At 44.4% G+C, this 18,184-nt stretch overlaps 1 protein-coding gene across 6 annotated transcripts in view; it reads right to left on the minus strand.

Annotated features, from left to right (window-relative positions):
* MAP3K4 (mitogen-activated protein kinase kinase kinase 4) overlaps positions 1-18,184 on the minus strand; it is a 113,765-nt gene that overhangs the window by 22,330 nt on the left and 73,251 nt on the right. For 5 of the 6 annotated variants that reach the window (XM_078054498.1, XM_078054496.1, XM_078054497.1 and 2 more), the window contains exons 5-14: positions 17,789-17,935; positions 12,315-12,472; positions 9,051-9,167; positions 7,490-7,589; positions 7,307-7,390; positions 5,858-6,124; positions 4,321-4,470; positions 2,183-2,344; positions 1,458-1,591; positions 745-823 (exon numbers count right to left, since the gene is read on the minus strand). In XM_078054498.1, coding sequence (XP_077910624.1) covers positions 745-823; positions 1,458-1,591; positions 2,183-2,344; positions 4,321-4,470; positions 5,858-6,124; positions 7,307-7,390; positions 7,490-7,589; positions 9,051-9,167; positions 12,315-12,472; positions 17,789-17,935 — 1,398 coding nt within the window. The remainder of the gene's footprint in view (positions 1-744; positions 824-1,457; positions 1,592-2,182; positions 2,345-4,320; positions 4,471-5,857; positions 6,125-7,306; positions 7,391-7,489; positions 7,590-9,050; positions 9,168-12,314; positions 12,473-17,788; positions 17,936-18,184) is intronic. The other variant, XM_078054499.1, reaches the window with a different exon arrangement.

Below are 18,184 nucleotides of genomic sequence, written 5' to 3' on the forward strand. Positions count from 1 at the left end.
AGGAAAATGGGAAAGGACAAGAAAAGAATGTACATTCTCTCAATGATATAAGTAGCACAAATTAAGCTTTCAGTGTATTTAAAAGAAATATGCTATGCTATCCTTAGTAAATACTTTCAAAGTTCATTTAAAAGACAATAGATATAAACAAATTAAACACAAACTGCACATAATTTAAAATAATAAGAATATATGCCATTCAATTTTTATAAATAAAAGCAAATTAGCATTCAACTCCCCATAAGGCAATGATGTGCACAAGCAAGGAACTTCTCCTATAATCATCTCTACTATTCGGAGGCTAACATGATTGAATTCACATGTTGAACATCATCTTTTTGAGCTGATGGAATGTACTGGAATAACAGTGGTAATATTTAACATTTGGCATGCTCTCAAATGACGCATGCTGAAGTGAAACAGCTAATCCTTGTTCTTCATTAAACTGCTAAAAAGCAGTAACTATTAAGTCAGCACTTTATAAAATTTGAAACTGACAAATATTTTAGAAGTACCAGGCTTCACAGATATCCACTGACTTAGTCGGTTGAACAATATTGTTATAAAAAGAAGAGAACATGGAATATCTTACTACGTTGTTATAAGTGCTTTAACTTTCAGGGTTATCATTACAATTATGAAAAAAATATTTAAGAGCAACTATAAAAAAACACACAATCAGGAACAGTGATTAACTTATTTCTTTAATTAAAAAACAAAACAAAACTCTAGAATATTCCATACCAAGAAGTCATCTTCTGGCAAAGCTGAAATGAAGGCAGGTTCAATGGCTTGTAGAAAGTCAAAACCTTGGGTTGCCCACCTGTTACATGAGGAAGTTCAATAATCACAAAACCAAGAAAACGCTGTAGCAGTTTTAGCCTATACAATACTGAAAAGTAATCTGACTGGAAAATTATCATCTAAGAAAAAAACACAATTTTCGTCTTTATGTAAATGCCTGGGGTTGAGTAAATTTATAGCATGTTTTGAGAAAAAAGGACAAATGGCTTCTTAATAAAGGAACTGGTTACCAAATTGTTTCCATTTACATTCATAAAAGGCTTAAATTGCATGAGGGAGGGAAAAAAATTAGCAATCAGGAAGACGTGTCCAGGGAGAATGTGAACTCCCCTAAAGTTAACTCATTATGGAACTTTTTTTTAAGTTTTCCAAAAATTATGGGGTTTTCTGTGTTAACAGTTTCATTTAAAAACACAACAAAGCAAAATCCTATCATAAAGACTTCAAAATGCCCCTTTTTATGTCATCTGCTCAGCAATCTCACATAAAATATACACATGAAATACTACCATTCCCACATCGCTCTCTTATTCCTGCATTTTCCAGCTTCACAGGCTGCTCCAACATTCACTCTCTCTCTCTCTCTCTCTCTCTCTCTGTAGCAGGAGTACTGAGTTACTTGCAGTTCTAGGATACATCTACTTGGTCCTTACCTGGGTCTTGTACCTCGACCACTCTCACATTTAGTTAGGACATAGTTCATCCATTTCCGGGCAAAGCTTATATATTTGTCTCCTATCTTCTGTCTAAACTCTCCAGACATCAAACGAACAACTTCTTTATGATACTGTAAGAAGATTTTGTGTATATCAAAATTAAGAAGAAAGTAATGATTATACAAATATCTAAACACTACCAATGCCACATCTGTTTCATAAAATACCATTTTTCTATAAACAAAAAGCAAAATCCAATTAAAACTGAGATATTTTCAAGAGTATGAAGAGTTCAACGATTCATTAGTTGCATATAACACCCAGTGCTCATTGCTGAACATTACAACAAAAACTAATGATGTACTCTATGTTGGCTAATTGAACATAATAAAAAAGAACAAAGTGTGAAGAGTTAAAGATAATACAATGTCTTAAAATGCAGTTTCACCAATGTTTCACTCATAAGTTTAAATTACGAATGTACTCTCATGATACTAAACATCTCTTAAAGAAGGTTTTAAAATGGAAGTAGAAAGCTGTTAGCACAAAATAAAAACTGGACAACTATCTGACAATTTAAAAGGAAACCAACATTTCTGATACCCAGCAGTGGGTAAGATGACATTCTTGATTTGCTGTACAAGATTCCTCATACTTTTGGGAGGTAAGTTAGAGAGCAACTGTGAGGTTACTCTGTGCTTTTCCTCTTCTTTTGTACCTACCTCGAACCCAAAGTTGTAGCCCTGAATCATTGCTTCTCGGTAGTACTGCTGTAACGTGACAGACTCAGATTCATCAACTTCAGCATCAAATTCTGAAGTGAACATGTGGTCCACTCGGTCAATGGCATCACTTATTCTGTTGCAAAGCTCTAGTGCATCATTCTAAAGAGTCCCAAACCATAATTAATCCAAACAAAGCAAATCACCTAATACTTAACTGTATTTTAGAGGAAGATTTCTTTCATCATCACAGATACTAATCATTGCAATACATTTTGGCCATATTTATTTTGGTCATTCAAAAATAAAGGAAATGTGTTATTTATTTATTTATTTAGTTTGTTTTTATTTGTATTAGGTATTCTTTAACATCTTATGAAATACAAGAGGGAAAAAATCCATTTAAAATGATAATGCCTAATTCCTATAAGATGCTTTCATCTTTAATATTTTGCATATCAACCACCAGCTGCTTTTTCCCCCTTGGCAGTTGCTAAAGTATGACTTCAATCGAACAGGATTTCAATCCAACAGGAAGTCTGTATCGTCCTTCGTTATCTCCCTGACACTCCCTAGTTCAGGGGTTCTCAGTTGGGGTGTCAGTCGGGGTCGATTTTACCCAAGGGGGCATTTTACCCAAGGGGACATTACCCAAGGGCAATGCCTCTTTTGGTTGTCAAAACTTGTGGAGATGGGGTGTGAAATCTATTGGCATCTAGTGTGTAGAGATCAGAGATGCTGCTAAACATCCTACAAAACAGGACAACTCCCCGAAACAAAGAATTATTGACCCAACATGTCAATATTGCAGAGGTTGGAAAACCTTGTCCTAGTTCATGCTCTGTTGTTTCCCTAAGCAGGACTAGAATCACTCCAAATTGGACCCCTTCCTCTCACCCTTAAACACACACGTATGTACATATGGTCTCCATTGGGCTATCCCCCTACAGACTTTTCCAAAATATTCTTCCTAAATATTCAACTACTACTCTCTGAGACTTAGAAAAAATAAAATCCAAAACCTCTCACTAGCCTGATTTTTGCCCACCTGATTTTACCAGCCTTATCTCCCACAACTTTCCACTGTACACACCAATATCTAGCCAAATCAGACTATTTGATATTCAGCGAGCATTCCCAGTACCCTGACCCAGGGACACTGATGCCCAAATGTTCCTTCCCAGTTTGTATCTTCTGAAATCCTCCAAGCTGAAATGCCTCCATTGTGGCAACTCTAGATGCGACCAGGAGGATCCAATGTCTCCCCGCTCAGGAGGAGAGACGCTCAAGAATTCCTTAACACTCAAGAATAATCAATATCTTATATAATTTTGCACTCTCCAGAGTTCATTGGCTCAAACTAAAAGAAAAGACAAAAGTGCCCTGCACTGGCATTCGAGTGGGATGGCAATCGATGAGAGAACGTGTTTCTAGGTGAACGAGACAAGTCAGACTGACAGAAGAAACAAATGCTTATCAAACTACTTATAGTTTCAAGACGTGCTTCTTCTTCAAGAAGTCAAGCCTTAATGTGACGGAGAAGGCATAACTGATGGCCTGTGGAAAAGCATGGATCAGACCAAGACCGATGAACGGAAGACAAGGTAGAGGTGGTGAAAACAGAAAATAATGAGAAAAGAAGGTGAGGCTCTGGCTTGACCTGAACTCCGAAGGCCTAATGCCTGTCTGCAACTGGCTTTCTCTACTGCATTTAATTTGGCTGAATTATCAGTTAAATAAAAGAAGAAATAAACCTTCTTTCAGGTTACACATTACTGATTTGGAGTACCTCTAGCAAATACTCGTAATTGCTAAAGAAGAAAGAAACCTGGATTAGGAGTGAAGAGACCTAAATTGCAGTATCAACTTGGCTACTAGCCAACCATGTGGCCATTCAGAAGTCACGTAACTGGTCAAATTTCTATCCCTTCCAATTCCAACATTCTCTGGTTCCAAGAAAGATCTGGGAGGTTTCCGTGAAGACATGGGACAATGGGAACCGGGAAGAGGGAGAACGGTAAGGACCACGTAAGACGTCAGGTCCCTCGGGTGGGATGACACTGCCGCACACAGATGCCCCCAGAGCGTCACCTCCACACACAGATCAAGGGGCTCAGGCGGAGGTGGCGGTGACGCACCTTCAGCTGCTGCAAAGCTCTGGCGATGACCGGCTGACTGGACGTCTGCTCTTGGCGGAGAGTCATGAGTCCCTCGATGGACTGCTGGAAAGCTTTTCTCTGGCTGGTGAGATGGGCAGACTGCATGACCACGAGTAAAAGATGATCCACCTGGGAGGAGAATCAAGCACAGGGCTTAATAACAGACCCACTCACCATTTCCCATTCTAGGTCAACCCCTAGTCCGAAAACAATGGCAAACTCGTCAGGGCCACCAGGCCAGTAAGCCCCAGATCAGAAAGCAGTTTTCAAGCAGAGCTACTCCCCGCCACGGGAGCCACACACCGCAGTGGGCGCTACTGTCTGAGGTCTTCCACACAACGCTGAAGAATCCCATGGAACTGTGCAGGCATGGGGTCTCTGAAACATCCGAGAACTGCAAGTAACTCAGACTCCTACAGCAGTGTGCGTGAGTGTGTGTGTGTGTATGCATGTGTGTGTATGTGAGCAGTCTGTGAGGCTGGAAAATGCAGGAATAAAACAAGGTGAGAGGAGTGGCCTTCCATGAAACAGACAAAATTGAGAATTTAGTATCTTTTTAAGTGACAGAGTCACTGCAGTATTTTGCATAGAAGTGTGTGTGATATGACCAGAGTTACATATTATAATGATCATTCGCAAAGCACCCAAACAAACAGACACACAGACCTGGAGGAGGGAAGGTGAGGCTGGAAGCAGGGAAACTAAAATTGAGACAATGCACTAGGCCAGGAGCCAGATGACAAAGTCTGACCACGGCAGGGGCTCTGGGCTGCAGACAAAGTGTCATTGACTGGAAATGCTCCGGGTGTGTTAGGGCTGCGGACGAACTGGAAGGGTAAAAGGATGAGTTTATATTAACTGTCACATTCTGGTTTCAACAACTGAGTGGCCAGAGCACCACTCGCTGAGATAGGGAACACGAGCGGAAGAGCAGATCGCGTGGACTCAAGAGCACAGTAAGCCAGTGCGTTCAATGCTGGCCAGGCTGAGTCTGAGGTGCATGCGAGCATTCACCACCACTGTCCCGATGTCAACAAAGAGAACGTGAAGAGGCTTCTTACGGGTTTTAATTGAGTTATACAAATCATCACGGGATCCCTGCTGGGTGAGTAGGTAATAGCCTCTACTACAAAAATGTTAACTAACAGCAAGTAAACCAGAGTACCTGAAGAAGTAGAATTTCTGAATTACAAATTAAATGAGGGAGGTAATTCCTTTTAGATCATGAGCATACAGATCACGACTGAACTAAGATATAAATATTTCAAATATTCCAGGATAATTTAACATACTTACAGAATTTGAAGGAATATTTTACTACAACTTGTGATACAAAATTTTTAAAACAGCGAGGCATATTTTGGGGAAGTCTACAGTTGAGACGACTATGGCGGTTAAAGCAATCATTCAGAAGCTGCTAATAATTTATTAATTTCCTAAAAATATTTTAAGTAGATAATACTGCTTCAAGGTAGGGGTGGGAGCAGTGGACATGGGACCTGGGAGAGACACACACCTGCATGCTTCTCAGGGTATCAACAGTCTCGGCCTGAGGCACAATTTTGACGGGCTGTGCCTCCCACGTGGCCCAGCTATCTTCCGAGTCCCGAGCGCGATCGCTGTGCTTGGTTAGCAGGAGATAGGCGTCGATCAGGACATCATCCGACTCTTTGGAGCAGTCCTTTCCCGCAGCTGCATTGAGTAGCTGCAAAATAATGCTCTTCTCCGCAGCAAGACTGTCTGGAACAAACACTTGCAAGTTTTCTAAGCCAGGAATCTGTACCTGCAGAAGAAACGATCCAAAGTCTGAGATTAGGGAATGTCACATGTTACAAAAATTTATTTAAAATACATAAAACTAGAAAAAGACAAGGTGTGGGGAAGGCCAGCACTGAGGGCATTGCAAGGGGCCCAGTCCCATGTGACTGGGGGAGGATGCAGTGGGGCACGGGAGTGCTGTGCTGGAGGCCTGGGAAGGCTTCTCCACTCACTGGGCATCCTCCAGCTGCTTTATTTTCAAGAAGCAAGAAAATACCCTTTAGGGGAGGAACTGCAGCCTGAAACAACCTCAATTGATGCTACTTTGTGATGCTTACAGAAAGTCACCTGACTTGGTAAAAAGGCAAAAAATGTTAATACAGATTCACTAATCATTCTTGGTGGGGGCATCATAAGAAGCCTTTTAAAGATCATTTTAATAAGGAACACATATGTGATACTGTTGTGCAAATCACAAACAACTGCAGGTGGGATAAAACTGTGGGCCTGGGATAAAATTTCCAGTAACAATATCATACACAGAATCTATAAGTACTAAGTCTCAAACAACTTAAATGGTAGTAAAGATGAGGACTCCAAAAGGGGCTCCAGTGACGAGTCGGGCACTGATGGCCAAAGTTCCTGTAAAAAATCTGAACTGTTTCAGAAAATGTGAGGGTAAAAACAAAACAACGACTTAAAAATCAATTATTAGGGCCGCCTGGAGGGCTCAGTGGTTAAGCGTCTGCCTTCAGCCCAGGTCGTGATCCCGGGCTCCTGGGATGGCTCCCTGCTTTTCCTTCTCCCGCAGCGGCTCCCTGCTTTTCCTTCTCCCTCTGCCCCTCCCCCACCCAGGTGCACATGTGCACGCTCTCCCTCCCTCTCAAGTGAATAAAATCTTCAAAAAAATCAATTATTATTTTATTATTTTACATTACTATTTTAGATACATTATTTTAAATACATGTGTAACTAATTTTAATAAATAGTATGAATAAATATTTGGTTATTTTATCTGCATTCTAAAAGCAAGTTAGTATGAAAAACTTTGTTTTTCTGATTATTTCATTGAGAAATTATGAGAAAGTCTTATTACTGGGATCAATATATAGCCAGCAAAACCTAAAATATTTACTATCTGGACCATGAAGAGAAGAGAAAAACAGGAAAGGCAAAATATTCCAATTACACCATCTTTAATATTTACCTTAACATACTGTTTTGATTTCAGAACATCCAGAAGGTCTCTAACTGGGGCTGAAAGTATGAACTCTGCTGCTATTTCCAGGTCCTAGGATCACAGTTACAAAGAAACTTCTTTAGGGTTAGCTTTTAAAAAAAATAAGGTAAAATAAAAATTTTAAAAAATCAATTGGGATTGTTAACTCACCTTTCTCAACATTTTAGCAAATCCAAGTGCCTTGGAGGCTCTTTCTCTAGCTTCGTGAAAGAGTTCCTTCAGTGCTCGACTAATCTCTATAACAGATCTCCTGCCAAGTTGATTGAAATCCAGTTAGAGTACATTAGAGTACATCAAGAAATAAACAGCAATAAAGATGAAGCAAATTGGATAAATGGGAACAAGCAATTATGGAGAATGTACTTGAAATACTCAGAAGCTTGCTCTCTTGTGGTTTTCCAGAAAGTGCTTGTATTCTTCAAATAAATAAGGCACATACAATAACCTTCAAATAACAGTAAGCTTAATTTTCTAAAGATTTCCCCATAATAACTTCTTGGAGTTTGAGATAAAGTTCTTACATTGACTCCCAGCTCAGGATCTTACTAAAAAGGAATATATCCGTGCAGTCATGGGCTGTTGACTGTTTACCAACTGGCTCCCCTCAAAGAACTGCCTTATGTGGTGTTTGGAGATTTCTGTGGTGTAAATACTCGCATCATCGCTGCCCGCAGGCCCCCAGTGTGACAGCACTGAGCGCTGACCAGAGAAGAGATGTGTGCGGTTGCCCCTCGGCTCACTGGGGCCAGGAGGAGCCAGCCCCATCACACTGCCCACGAGCCCACTGCTTAGACCCACCGCTAGCAAACAACCAGAGCATCATCAGGGCCATTCTCCAGTTCCCCATCTTAGATCTCCAATTCTCCCTGCTTATCCGGAATTCACCGCGTTGGCTCTCAGAACTGCAGGACCTTCTACAAACTGACTCATTCTGATTCTCGGCTATTCAGTGCTGTCCCAGGTAAGAATCTGTGTGGATATGTCTTGCTTTAACCCTGGCAGGATGATATCTCAGGTGTTCTGAAACCCAAAATGTGTTTCTCATCAAATTTTGGATGGTGAGAGAAAACATTTCAGCTCTAGAGAAGTCAGCTCCCCCTGAGCATTTCCTAAGGTTGAATCATATGATATTGCTCGTAATTGGCCACAAAATAGCTGTATGGCTGATATTGCCACAAAAACAGCAATTTAACCTGGTCCAACCTGAATACTATCTCACGGAAGTAGAGGAAATGCAATAGATGCGTAAGCCATTGTTTCATGTACTCAAGCTTAAAGTTGAACAGAAGGAATAAGCCATACATAAAAACGGTAACAATGTGCCAAGTGTCAATTAAATGTATTAATGGACTGCTATGGAGGTGGGGGGGAGACAGAAACATAATTATTTAATTAGACACATTCTAGGACACAGGGATGAATTCTCTCTACTCATTTTTAGTCAACTTACACTCTCTCTCCCTTTCTCTAAAGACACTATTTTCATTAGGCTAACTAAATTCTAAGTTCACCTTCCAAGAAAATTTCACAGAAAATCCTAAGCAAGCACACGAAAAGATAAGACAGTATAAATAGAAGTCTTTAGGTCTACTATGGTAGACCTCTACTAAGGTCTAACATGGTTGGGTTTGAACAGGGCCCATTCTAGACTCATCGCCACAAGCAGAACTCTGTGAAGTAAGGAATGGGAAGGAAAGGAGCGGGGCCGCACCTGATTTCATCTGAGGCGTTGCTGTCATCAGCGCTGGTCCAGAACTCTGCACAGCTCTCCTGCAAGCCGAACTCTAAAAAACTTCCAGTCGACTTCAGTAGCATCCCCGCGATGTCACTAGGGAACAAGAACATGAAAGTAAACCAGGGAAGAAAAACTGTCCTCACTCATTCTAATTCTTGAATAAGACACTGAAAGGGTCATCTACTGTTTTAATAGTTTGAAAATCAACAATAGTGAGAATTTTGATAAATCATGATGAATGTGAAAAAGTATCTATCGTTGTTCTATTTCCATGGTTTTATCATAAACCTTAAAACCTTAAATTATATTCAGAGCAGCTATGTAATTATCATATAAGTGTAATTTTCATCTTAAATGTCCAAAATGGTATAAAATGGCCCCAAATATATATCTAAGACAAGCTGTTTTTAAAAGCTTAATAAACTAAATGATAGAAGAAGAAAACAAAGTGAATTTCTTAAATGCAACTGTTTTTACAAATTTCCCTCACAATTAGCTTTTCATCATCCACCCACATGAAACGTTCCCTACGGCCGATGCTTCTCGATGAGTACACAATCTAAATGCTAGGGTTAAAATGCGAACCCGAGTGTACAAAACAAATCTAAGTGAGTGTAGTAAAGATTCGGCAGCAGCTTACTGACCTCTTCACTGCAGGAAAGGAGCTTCTAGCTAGCCAAAGAGAGCAGGTAAGCACACAAACGGTGCTGGAGGACTCGTCAGAGGAGAGAGACCAAGCCCAGCCAAAGGGCTGGCTGCCCCGGGCCCGCAGGCAACGCAGAAAGGAACCCAGAGATCAGCAATGGGAAGAGAGGCTCTGGCAGGAAGGGAATGGAGGAGGGGAAGGAAAGTCCAGGAAGAACAATGAATATGATCAAAAGGCATGAAGATGTGTTAAGCAAGAGGCCTGGTTGTGAAAAGAAATTGCACAATGTGAAAGGAGCAGAGAGGTGGTGGAATAAGACCGAGAAAGTACGCTGGGGCCACGCGGTGGAAGGCCTTGCGTGTCATGCTAACTGCCTGACCTCCGTCCGGTGGGCGAAGAGGCCGGGCTTTAAAAGTAACTGAGTGGGAAAGGGACCTGATTACAAACCCATTTTCAAGAACAATAGTGTACAAGGATATCCATGAAGGGTTTACTCCACAAATACTGAGTATTGGTTATGTACTAAGCAGCAGGGAGCAGAACAGATAAAAATCCCTCCAGTGAATAGAGGAAAAAACAAGAAATAAAAAAGGAAAAGATATAGTTCAGATATTGTTAAGTGCTATGGAGAGAAATAAAACAGGAAAGGGAACTCAGAAGTGCTCGTGAGTAGGAATTTCCATGTTAAATATGGGGAAGATGACATTAAGACAAAGACCTAAAGGGAGTGCAAAATGGGTCGTGAAAGTAATTGGGGAAGAGCAGTCTAACAGAGGGACCACCAAGTGCAAAGGACCCGAGGCAGGAGCGTGCCCTGCCTGGGGACACAATCAAGGGCCACTGCGGCTGTGCAGCAAGTCCAGGAGAGCCAGGGAGGGGAAGAGCACAGAGGTTTAGTGACAAGTCAGACTGTGCCCGGCCTGAGGGGCCATGTTCAGGAGCTCTGGCTTTCATTGAGGAAGCAGGGAAGCTGTGGAGTATTTGGAACAGAGGAAAAAATGGTCTGAGGTGCATCTGAACGAGGTCACTGGCTGTGGTGTTGAGAACAGACCAAAGGGACGAAGAGCTGAGCAGAGACTCCTGGAGAGCGCCTGCAGTCCTGTGAGAAGTAACAGCCTGGGAAGAGCAGCAACGGGAAGTGGTGCGTAGGGGTCAAATTCTGGATCTTTCCCGAAGGATCAGAGGTAGTATGTGAGACAAAGAAAGCAATTAGGGATCACTGGGAGACTGATGGAGCCTGGGTGGAACAGCAGGTGAAGGAGACGGGTGCTGTGCTCGGCTTGGCCGAGCGAGAGCCGCACCAGGGGCCAGTCCCTCAGCGGGGCGTGGAAAGCTCGGGAGCTGCTCAGAGCAAGGCTGGTGCAGGCCAAGGCCAGAGCCCCCACCGCTCGACCTGAAGGACGAGCAACAGACAGAAACAAGGAGACTGACAGGAGGAAAAGGGGATGCGGTGAAATCCCATCACTTGAATTTGTAGCACAAATGAACAGTGACCTTTAAAACAATCTCTTCTGCAGGCGGGCCAGCCTGGAGACAGAAAGTGCTAACAGAATAAACGGCAGGCCAAGCCGAATGACAGGAGATTGAGAGAAGGCGAGATGCTGAAATGGGCAGGGAAGGCACTTCTTCAGAAGGCTGACTCCGGGAAGCAACCTGAACAGGAAAGGCAGATGCATGGGGAGTCAGGGCCTGAAGGGCTGGAGAGGTCTGGGAAAGAGCAAGCTCACAGCTCACTGGAAACACAGGCGGAGAGGATGCGACGAGGACATGAAGAAGATGGGTGGTTAGGGCAGAAGGGGGAGCCTAGGTCCTGAGCAGGGGACAGAGATGGCGGAGTCGACGACAATGCGCCTCTGCAGCTGGAAAAGAGCCGGGCGAGCAGAGGCCCTGGAGAATACACACGAGGGAGGGAAAGCTGCTCCAGGCCAGGTGCGAGGGACGCACAGAAAGGAGACAGAACTACACTGGCGGATGAGGCAGCAACCACCGACGACAGCCGAGGGGTCAGGCGGCGGGGAGGGGCACCCCACCATCAGCGCTCAGCTCCCCGGTAAGAGACGGCCATTTCCAAACACACACCAGTGACCACATTCCCCTCCCTCAGGGTTTTCCTCTGTTTACATTTCTAACCTGTGCCTCATAAGGAGATTCCGTGATTAGTAGAACACACTAAAACAGTCTCAGGAAATGCACACCTTGGGTTCCCCATGTCCCCACACCGAGACTACAGGCCTGTTCTACTCTTCGGAGGCCTAAGAGGGTTTACACTAAGGCAGGGTTTCTCAACTTCCAAACTGACATTTTGGGTGGATAATGTTTGGTTTGGGGGGCTGTCCTGTGCACTGCATGACGTTTAGCTGTGTCCCTGTCCTCTAATCAGTCGGACCTCCCAGTCATCACAATCAAAACTGTTTCCAGACATTGCCAAATGTCCCCACAGGGCAACCCGCCCCCCCCCCCACTGAGCACCCTCGCTCAAAGGACCCCAAAACCTGGGGGAGAGGCGCGCACACACACAGGACTGGTTGTCATGTGCACATAACTGAACAGGCAAACGGGCCAGCAGGCGCACTCAGGAGCACCAGGGTTCCTACCAGAAAAGTTTCCCAGCCTGTGCTTCTCCTCCCCGGATGTAATGTGTTATTTCTTTGGTGAAATTCCATTCTTCTTCTAACAGGTTTTTTAGACTATGGGATGCTTGAGGTAACTGCTGCAGCATTTGGATCCAGCTTCTCATGTAATCAAAATACACCTTAAAATACAAAAACATAAAGGGAGATATTTGAGAATGGAGCTCAGCAGCTCTCAGCTTTCACCTCTGTTAACCTGGAAGCTACAAATTAGAAGGGCCAGGTGGAGGGGGACCCTGAGTACGCAGCACAGAGAGAAGCAAGATCTTCATCACAGGACTGCTGTCTAAATGGAGATGTCTCTTAAACTGCACAACTCAACTCCCCGGCAACTTAACACATTATTTACAATCTCTTTAAATTACCAACAAAATAAAATGTTCACCATGTACACAGAAGTAAAAAAAGAATCAAAATAATAGCACCCAGAAATGCTCATTATTAATATATTGTGAACATTACTCCTTTAAGAAGTTGAGATTCTTACTTGTCTAACTGCTTATTTTAACTTCAGACAATATCTTCCGTGTTGAGAGGGAATGAACACACTTTCCCCACCATCCATTCCTGACACCCAGATTTCTATGACACAGTTTTTTTCAAGATTTATGACATATAAATTATGATTTCTAATCAAAATACCCAGTTTTTCTGAAGTGGGGTTTATGTCCACCACAAGTCCTACAACAACAGTCTTCCCATTCCTAACTCCTTATTTTGATGTATCTGCTGCTTACTAGAGGGTTTCACTATCCATCAGCTTTTCTCAAGATAGGGTCCCAACTGCTAGATTACAAACCCTCACTGCCTATGGATTCTTTTACCAAAAGGACAACTCGAATGAGTATGAAATACCTGAGTTACACATTCTCTGCCCCGGGATGTTGAAGGCATTACTCCTCCACCACTTTCGAACGCTGCATGTTGTTCGAACGAAGAGCCCTGATGCTGGCCCCATCTCCCGCTGTCCCCACTCCCCTCACACCTGGAGCTGCCTTGCTTTTTTCTCTGCTCGGAGGTTCACAGGATTCTGTATTTAGTCTCAGATCTCAGTTACCTCCCCAGGCTACGTCTCAGGGTTTGCTGGAATGAATACTTTCTGAAATCCAGTACTAATTTTCAGTAGGCAAACTGCAGGTCTGTATTTCAAGAAAACTGTCTTCTGTTGTGTCTTTGGATGCTTCTGGGCCTCCAGCAGCCAGGCTGTGTGGTGGGAATCTGCAGTCTGGGTCCCTTATGCACACCAGTGTCTGAGTATGTGGAACCTACAGTTTTGCCATCTTCACCAAATGAAATAAATCTCTTAAATATGAGACCAGGACCGTCCTCTGGCTTCTCGGAGTGCTGCTTCCTCTCCCTTAAATCTGGCTGTCTCCTGAGGGTGGCCCTTCTCTCGTACAGCCCTGCCACGGGGCGCCTGTATGACCACGGACTTCACAGGCTGCAAACAGTTTGCATCGTCCTGTGCATCACTGAGCCTTTCAAACCACTGCTCTTACGGTCTTATTTAAAACCAAAACAAAAAAGAAACACCTGCCCCTTTAAGATTTGAGTCATCAGATACACCATCGAACCCTTTCTTCATAGTGTCACCTACTGATTTCCAACTGCCCGTCATCCTTTGTCACACACTCTGACATCTGACATCATCTTCCCTCCGCCCCGGGCTCAGCCACCACACTGTGCTTCACCCCAGATCTTATCATTACGGAATCATCTCTAGGCCTCAAATCATCAATCCAAATAGCCTGATTCTAAAACCTCCTCCCCTCCATCCAGTTTTCTGTTCATCTACCACCCCTGTGACTGTTCTCTTATTTAATCCTTACCTGAACTCCAGTGGACGGTTTTCTCTTCTCTCTCCAGCTCACTACCCCTTGTTCCGCCCCCTTTCCTCCTTATTCAGCTTAGAGCCAACACGGTCACGCTCCCCATGCCACTGCGGCCACCACCCCACACCCTGCCACCTCTCCCTTCCTTTTCAGCTCACCTGCCTGCGAAACCCCAAAGCACGATGAGCCTGACGAGCCCGTGCCCCATGCCCGCACTCAGGAAGCTGAGGGCCATGAGTGTCATGGGACCGGAAGGAGCCACTGCTCTACATGTCATCCCAACCACATGGTGTACGGTCTGGTAATATTCATATCTCCACCCAAGCCATTCTCCTTCTCCCTACAAGCACAGTCTGAAACTCCGCCATTTTTGTCAAATGGCCAATGCCCACCCTCACACATCTCACCCATCCTAGCGAAGAAAAAAAGGCATTAGATATAAAACCCCCCATCTTCTCAATACCAAAAATGCACACCCACATGTGACATGCCGTCCTCCCCTTCCTAGCGGTGGCCAAGTGAAGCTTACACTTGTATTTGGAGACCCACCTCCTCATGGCATCTGAGGAACCTCGCACTATCGATTTCCCTCTTCTCTGATATGCATATAATTCTGTCCATCTCTTTCCCTTAACAAAATCAGTCCCAAAGGCTTTCAAATGGTCTCTAGTCACTTCAATTTAAAAACTCTCCCTGGACCCACAGCCTTCAGTATGAACCCCACTGCAAGAACCAGGCCTCAGCGGGAACCCCAGCTGTGCATGTCTCGGCCCTCCCTCTTGCTTCCCTCCCTCCTGCTTCTCGGCCCCTCCCTCTTCCACAACTGCCACATCTTGTTCACCAGTTTCATATTTTCATTCCTCTTAAATTCTTTTTATGTGGTTTCCTTAAATCGATCACATGTTCCTACATCTCTATCTAGTTTACTGTTTTGGTTATTTCTGAGGCCAGGGCCAGAGAAATGAGCTAAGACAGCTGAGAGCTTCAAAGTGATCTGCTGCCTCAAGCAAACGCTCACCAAGTCACGTCCCTGCGCCTGCACACGTACTGCTTAGGTTTCCCCAGTCAGGACGATGACGTAACACGGAGTAAAGCCCCCAAGTCACAGAGATTCTGCCTCAGGACCTGCTGACCACGGCTGCCCCTCACCCCGCGAAGCTCGCATTCGGCGGCCCTCCTCAGCCGGCAGGACACACTCGGACAGCAGAGTTGTCTCCACTTCTGCTCCCCTGTCTTGCAGATCTGCCGCTGACAAGTCCTCCACAGGGACTCCTCCTGCTTCTCTCCTGACCGTTCACACCCCAGATATCCCAGCTCTAATGAAGCACTGGCTGGGTAGGAGATATTTAGAGCTTGTGCCCACCCTCATTTTAGCCCAAATTTCAAGGTAAGTGATTGTAACAGTTTTCTGGAAGCAAGGAGAGGAGAGCAGAGTAGTCAACTTCCTCCTTTACTGAACATGGAATTTCGTTCTTTACTCTTCCTTCTTTTCGCTGATTTTTGGTGAGGTTCCTGAGAAGGGTGTTGTGGTACACATAATGTGACTGACCATCCAAAGGCCAATCTCTCCCTCCTTCCTAACAAAAACACCGATTTTGTTTGGGTTCCCCCAGTTTTCAAAACATGCCTCTGCCATTAGCCATCGAGCATACTTTGAGGCACAATTTTAAAAATCACTGGTAATTTCTAGCTCTTCATCTGCGAAATTACAGAGATGAAACTGAGGGAGATCTTGCCCCACATGGATCACTCGTAGCAAAACCAAGACTAAATCCTAAGTACTTGTAGCTCTACGGAGTAACTTACTTGCCCTCCACTTCAGATGGCCCACAGGCACACCACGGACACCGAAGCTGACTGACCTGGAGGGCACGGTCCACCTGCCCATTCTCTTCCTTCCTGCCCCAGTGCCTGTATGCTAAAGGGTGCTGGGCGTGCCTTTGTAAAACCACCAAAGACAGTTTGGAAAGCAAAGCACTTTTTGGCTTTTTAAGCTCCTGCTTTAACCATCCAGAGAGAGAGAGAGAGAAAATAATTTGCTTTTGCTTTTTCACCATGACTTTTCAATGGTAACAACTTTTCTGACCTAAGAAATATATAGTATTTCAGAATGTAGCCACATTTTACACACTCTGGTCTTTTATGCATGCTCCCGAAATAATTAGGAAATAATTTCAAACTCAAAACTATTTCTTGCGATATGCCAGATATTATAAGTCCCCTTCGTACCCACGTTCTTCTTTCTATCCTTCTACGATAGAGGCTGGAAAACTAAATACTTGCAGCCCCAGCTTCCACGACAGTCAAGAGGCAGGCAACAGGTTTGGCCATATGACACAGTGAAAATCTGTCGGCTGTGGCTTCCAGGAGAGCTTCGCCGCTCTGGACTGAGCTGGCAAGGATACTTTTTCCCTTCTTTCCCTTTTCCTTTCTTCTAGCCTAGAAAGTGGGGGTGGTATCTGGAGGTGCTACAGCCATCCCTAGGCAAGATACAGTGAGATGTCCCACAAAACACGTCTTGAGAACATTACAGAACAATATACCCATAAGCATGGTCATTTTTATATTGTTTCATTGACTTGCCACATGACAGAATCATCTGTGCATATACTCTAATGAATCCAACCTGTATCCGTTATACACTAATACCCCACCAGAAAGTATGGAAGAGAAGACCACTTCAAGCCATAGCCCCTGGCTTACGAAGCTTTCGGGCTAGTCGGGGAACGCCGAGAGCAGAGCAGCAGATCACTGAGTCCGCAACGGCACGGCGCCGATCGTAACTGCCGAGACGGTGCAGAGGTGGTACAGGTAAATGCACGTTAAAGGTTGAAGCTGTCAGATAGAGCTTTCCAGAGAAAAGTAAAACTTGCAAGTAAGTCTTAAATGAGTGGATAAGGAAAAGGGACATGTCTACCAGGAGGGAATAATAGGAGCAAAAGGACAGAGGTTAGAAAGCACCAGCAAGCACAACACCTGTGGTGTGAGAAGCCTGGGGAGCTCCTCTTGGGACGAAATCAAAATAAGTCTGCTCCTGCCAAATCACAGTATTTACAATTCCTTGGATGTGCGTGGTTCCTCAGCTAACTCTTGACTCAGGGTAAGAGCTCCCACGTGTCCCCAGGCTAGTTGAGAGGACCTGTCCCCAAGTCGTCCCTGCACCTCAGCAGAATTCCGCCCTGGCACCCAGCACTCAGGGGGCAAGTACCCCCTATGCCCAGGTCCCAGCAGAAGAGGTGCCTCTTACTGTCCACTCCTGCCTTCCCAGCCCGAGCGCGGGCACGCGATAACAGAAATGGCTGATGCCAGACGGCTGGATAAAATAGGACCGGACTACGGTTCCATTTCTGGGCCATTCTGCTATAAGATGAAGAGTCTTAGAGTTAAACAATGAACTAGGGTAAGCTTTATCAAAAATTCTAACGCAAAACCATTGCGGATTTGTTAAAATGTGGATTTGGGAGAAACAAATTTAATCCAATACTAGATGAAAAAGTCAGGCTGAAGACTGCCGTCCCCCTTCCCGCGCTTGCTCGCTCACTCACTCTCTCACACACACAGACGGGCACGCACGCTCCAGCACCCTCCTCCGCCCCCGGGCCTCACCATCAGCATCTTGTGCAGGTCCTCCTCGAAGGCGTCGATGTTGCAGTCGGTCTTGTCCAGGCGGTCCAGCACCTCGTGCAGCATGAACTGGTAGTACTGCTTCATCAGCAGGCCGCCCTTGAGCACCTCTCTGCACTCCCTCACCAGCTGCAGGGGCACGAGCTCTGTCACTCCACACACCCTCACCGCACCCCCTCCTCATCCTCAAAACCTCTCAAAGTCCTAAAACATTTTCCAATTCCTTACCAGTTCACTTTATATAACCATTTTAGTAGTCTTGATTAAAAATTAAAGAGTGAAAATAAAAGTGATTAGTATTATTGTATGAATACACAGAGAAATTATCATACAGGCCAACATTGATTTGTGAAACTATATTCCCCTACAAAAACATTT

Source organism: Halichoerus grypus, chromosome 9 (assembly GCF_964656455.1).
Source record: "Halichoerus grypus chromosome 9, mHalGry1.hap1.1, whole genome shotgun sequence".
Classification (NCBI taxonomy): Eukaryota; Metazoa; Chordata; class Mammalia; order Carnivora; family Phocidae; genus Halichoerus; species Halichoerus grypus.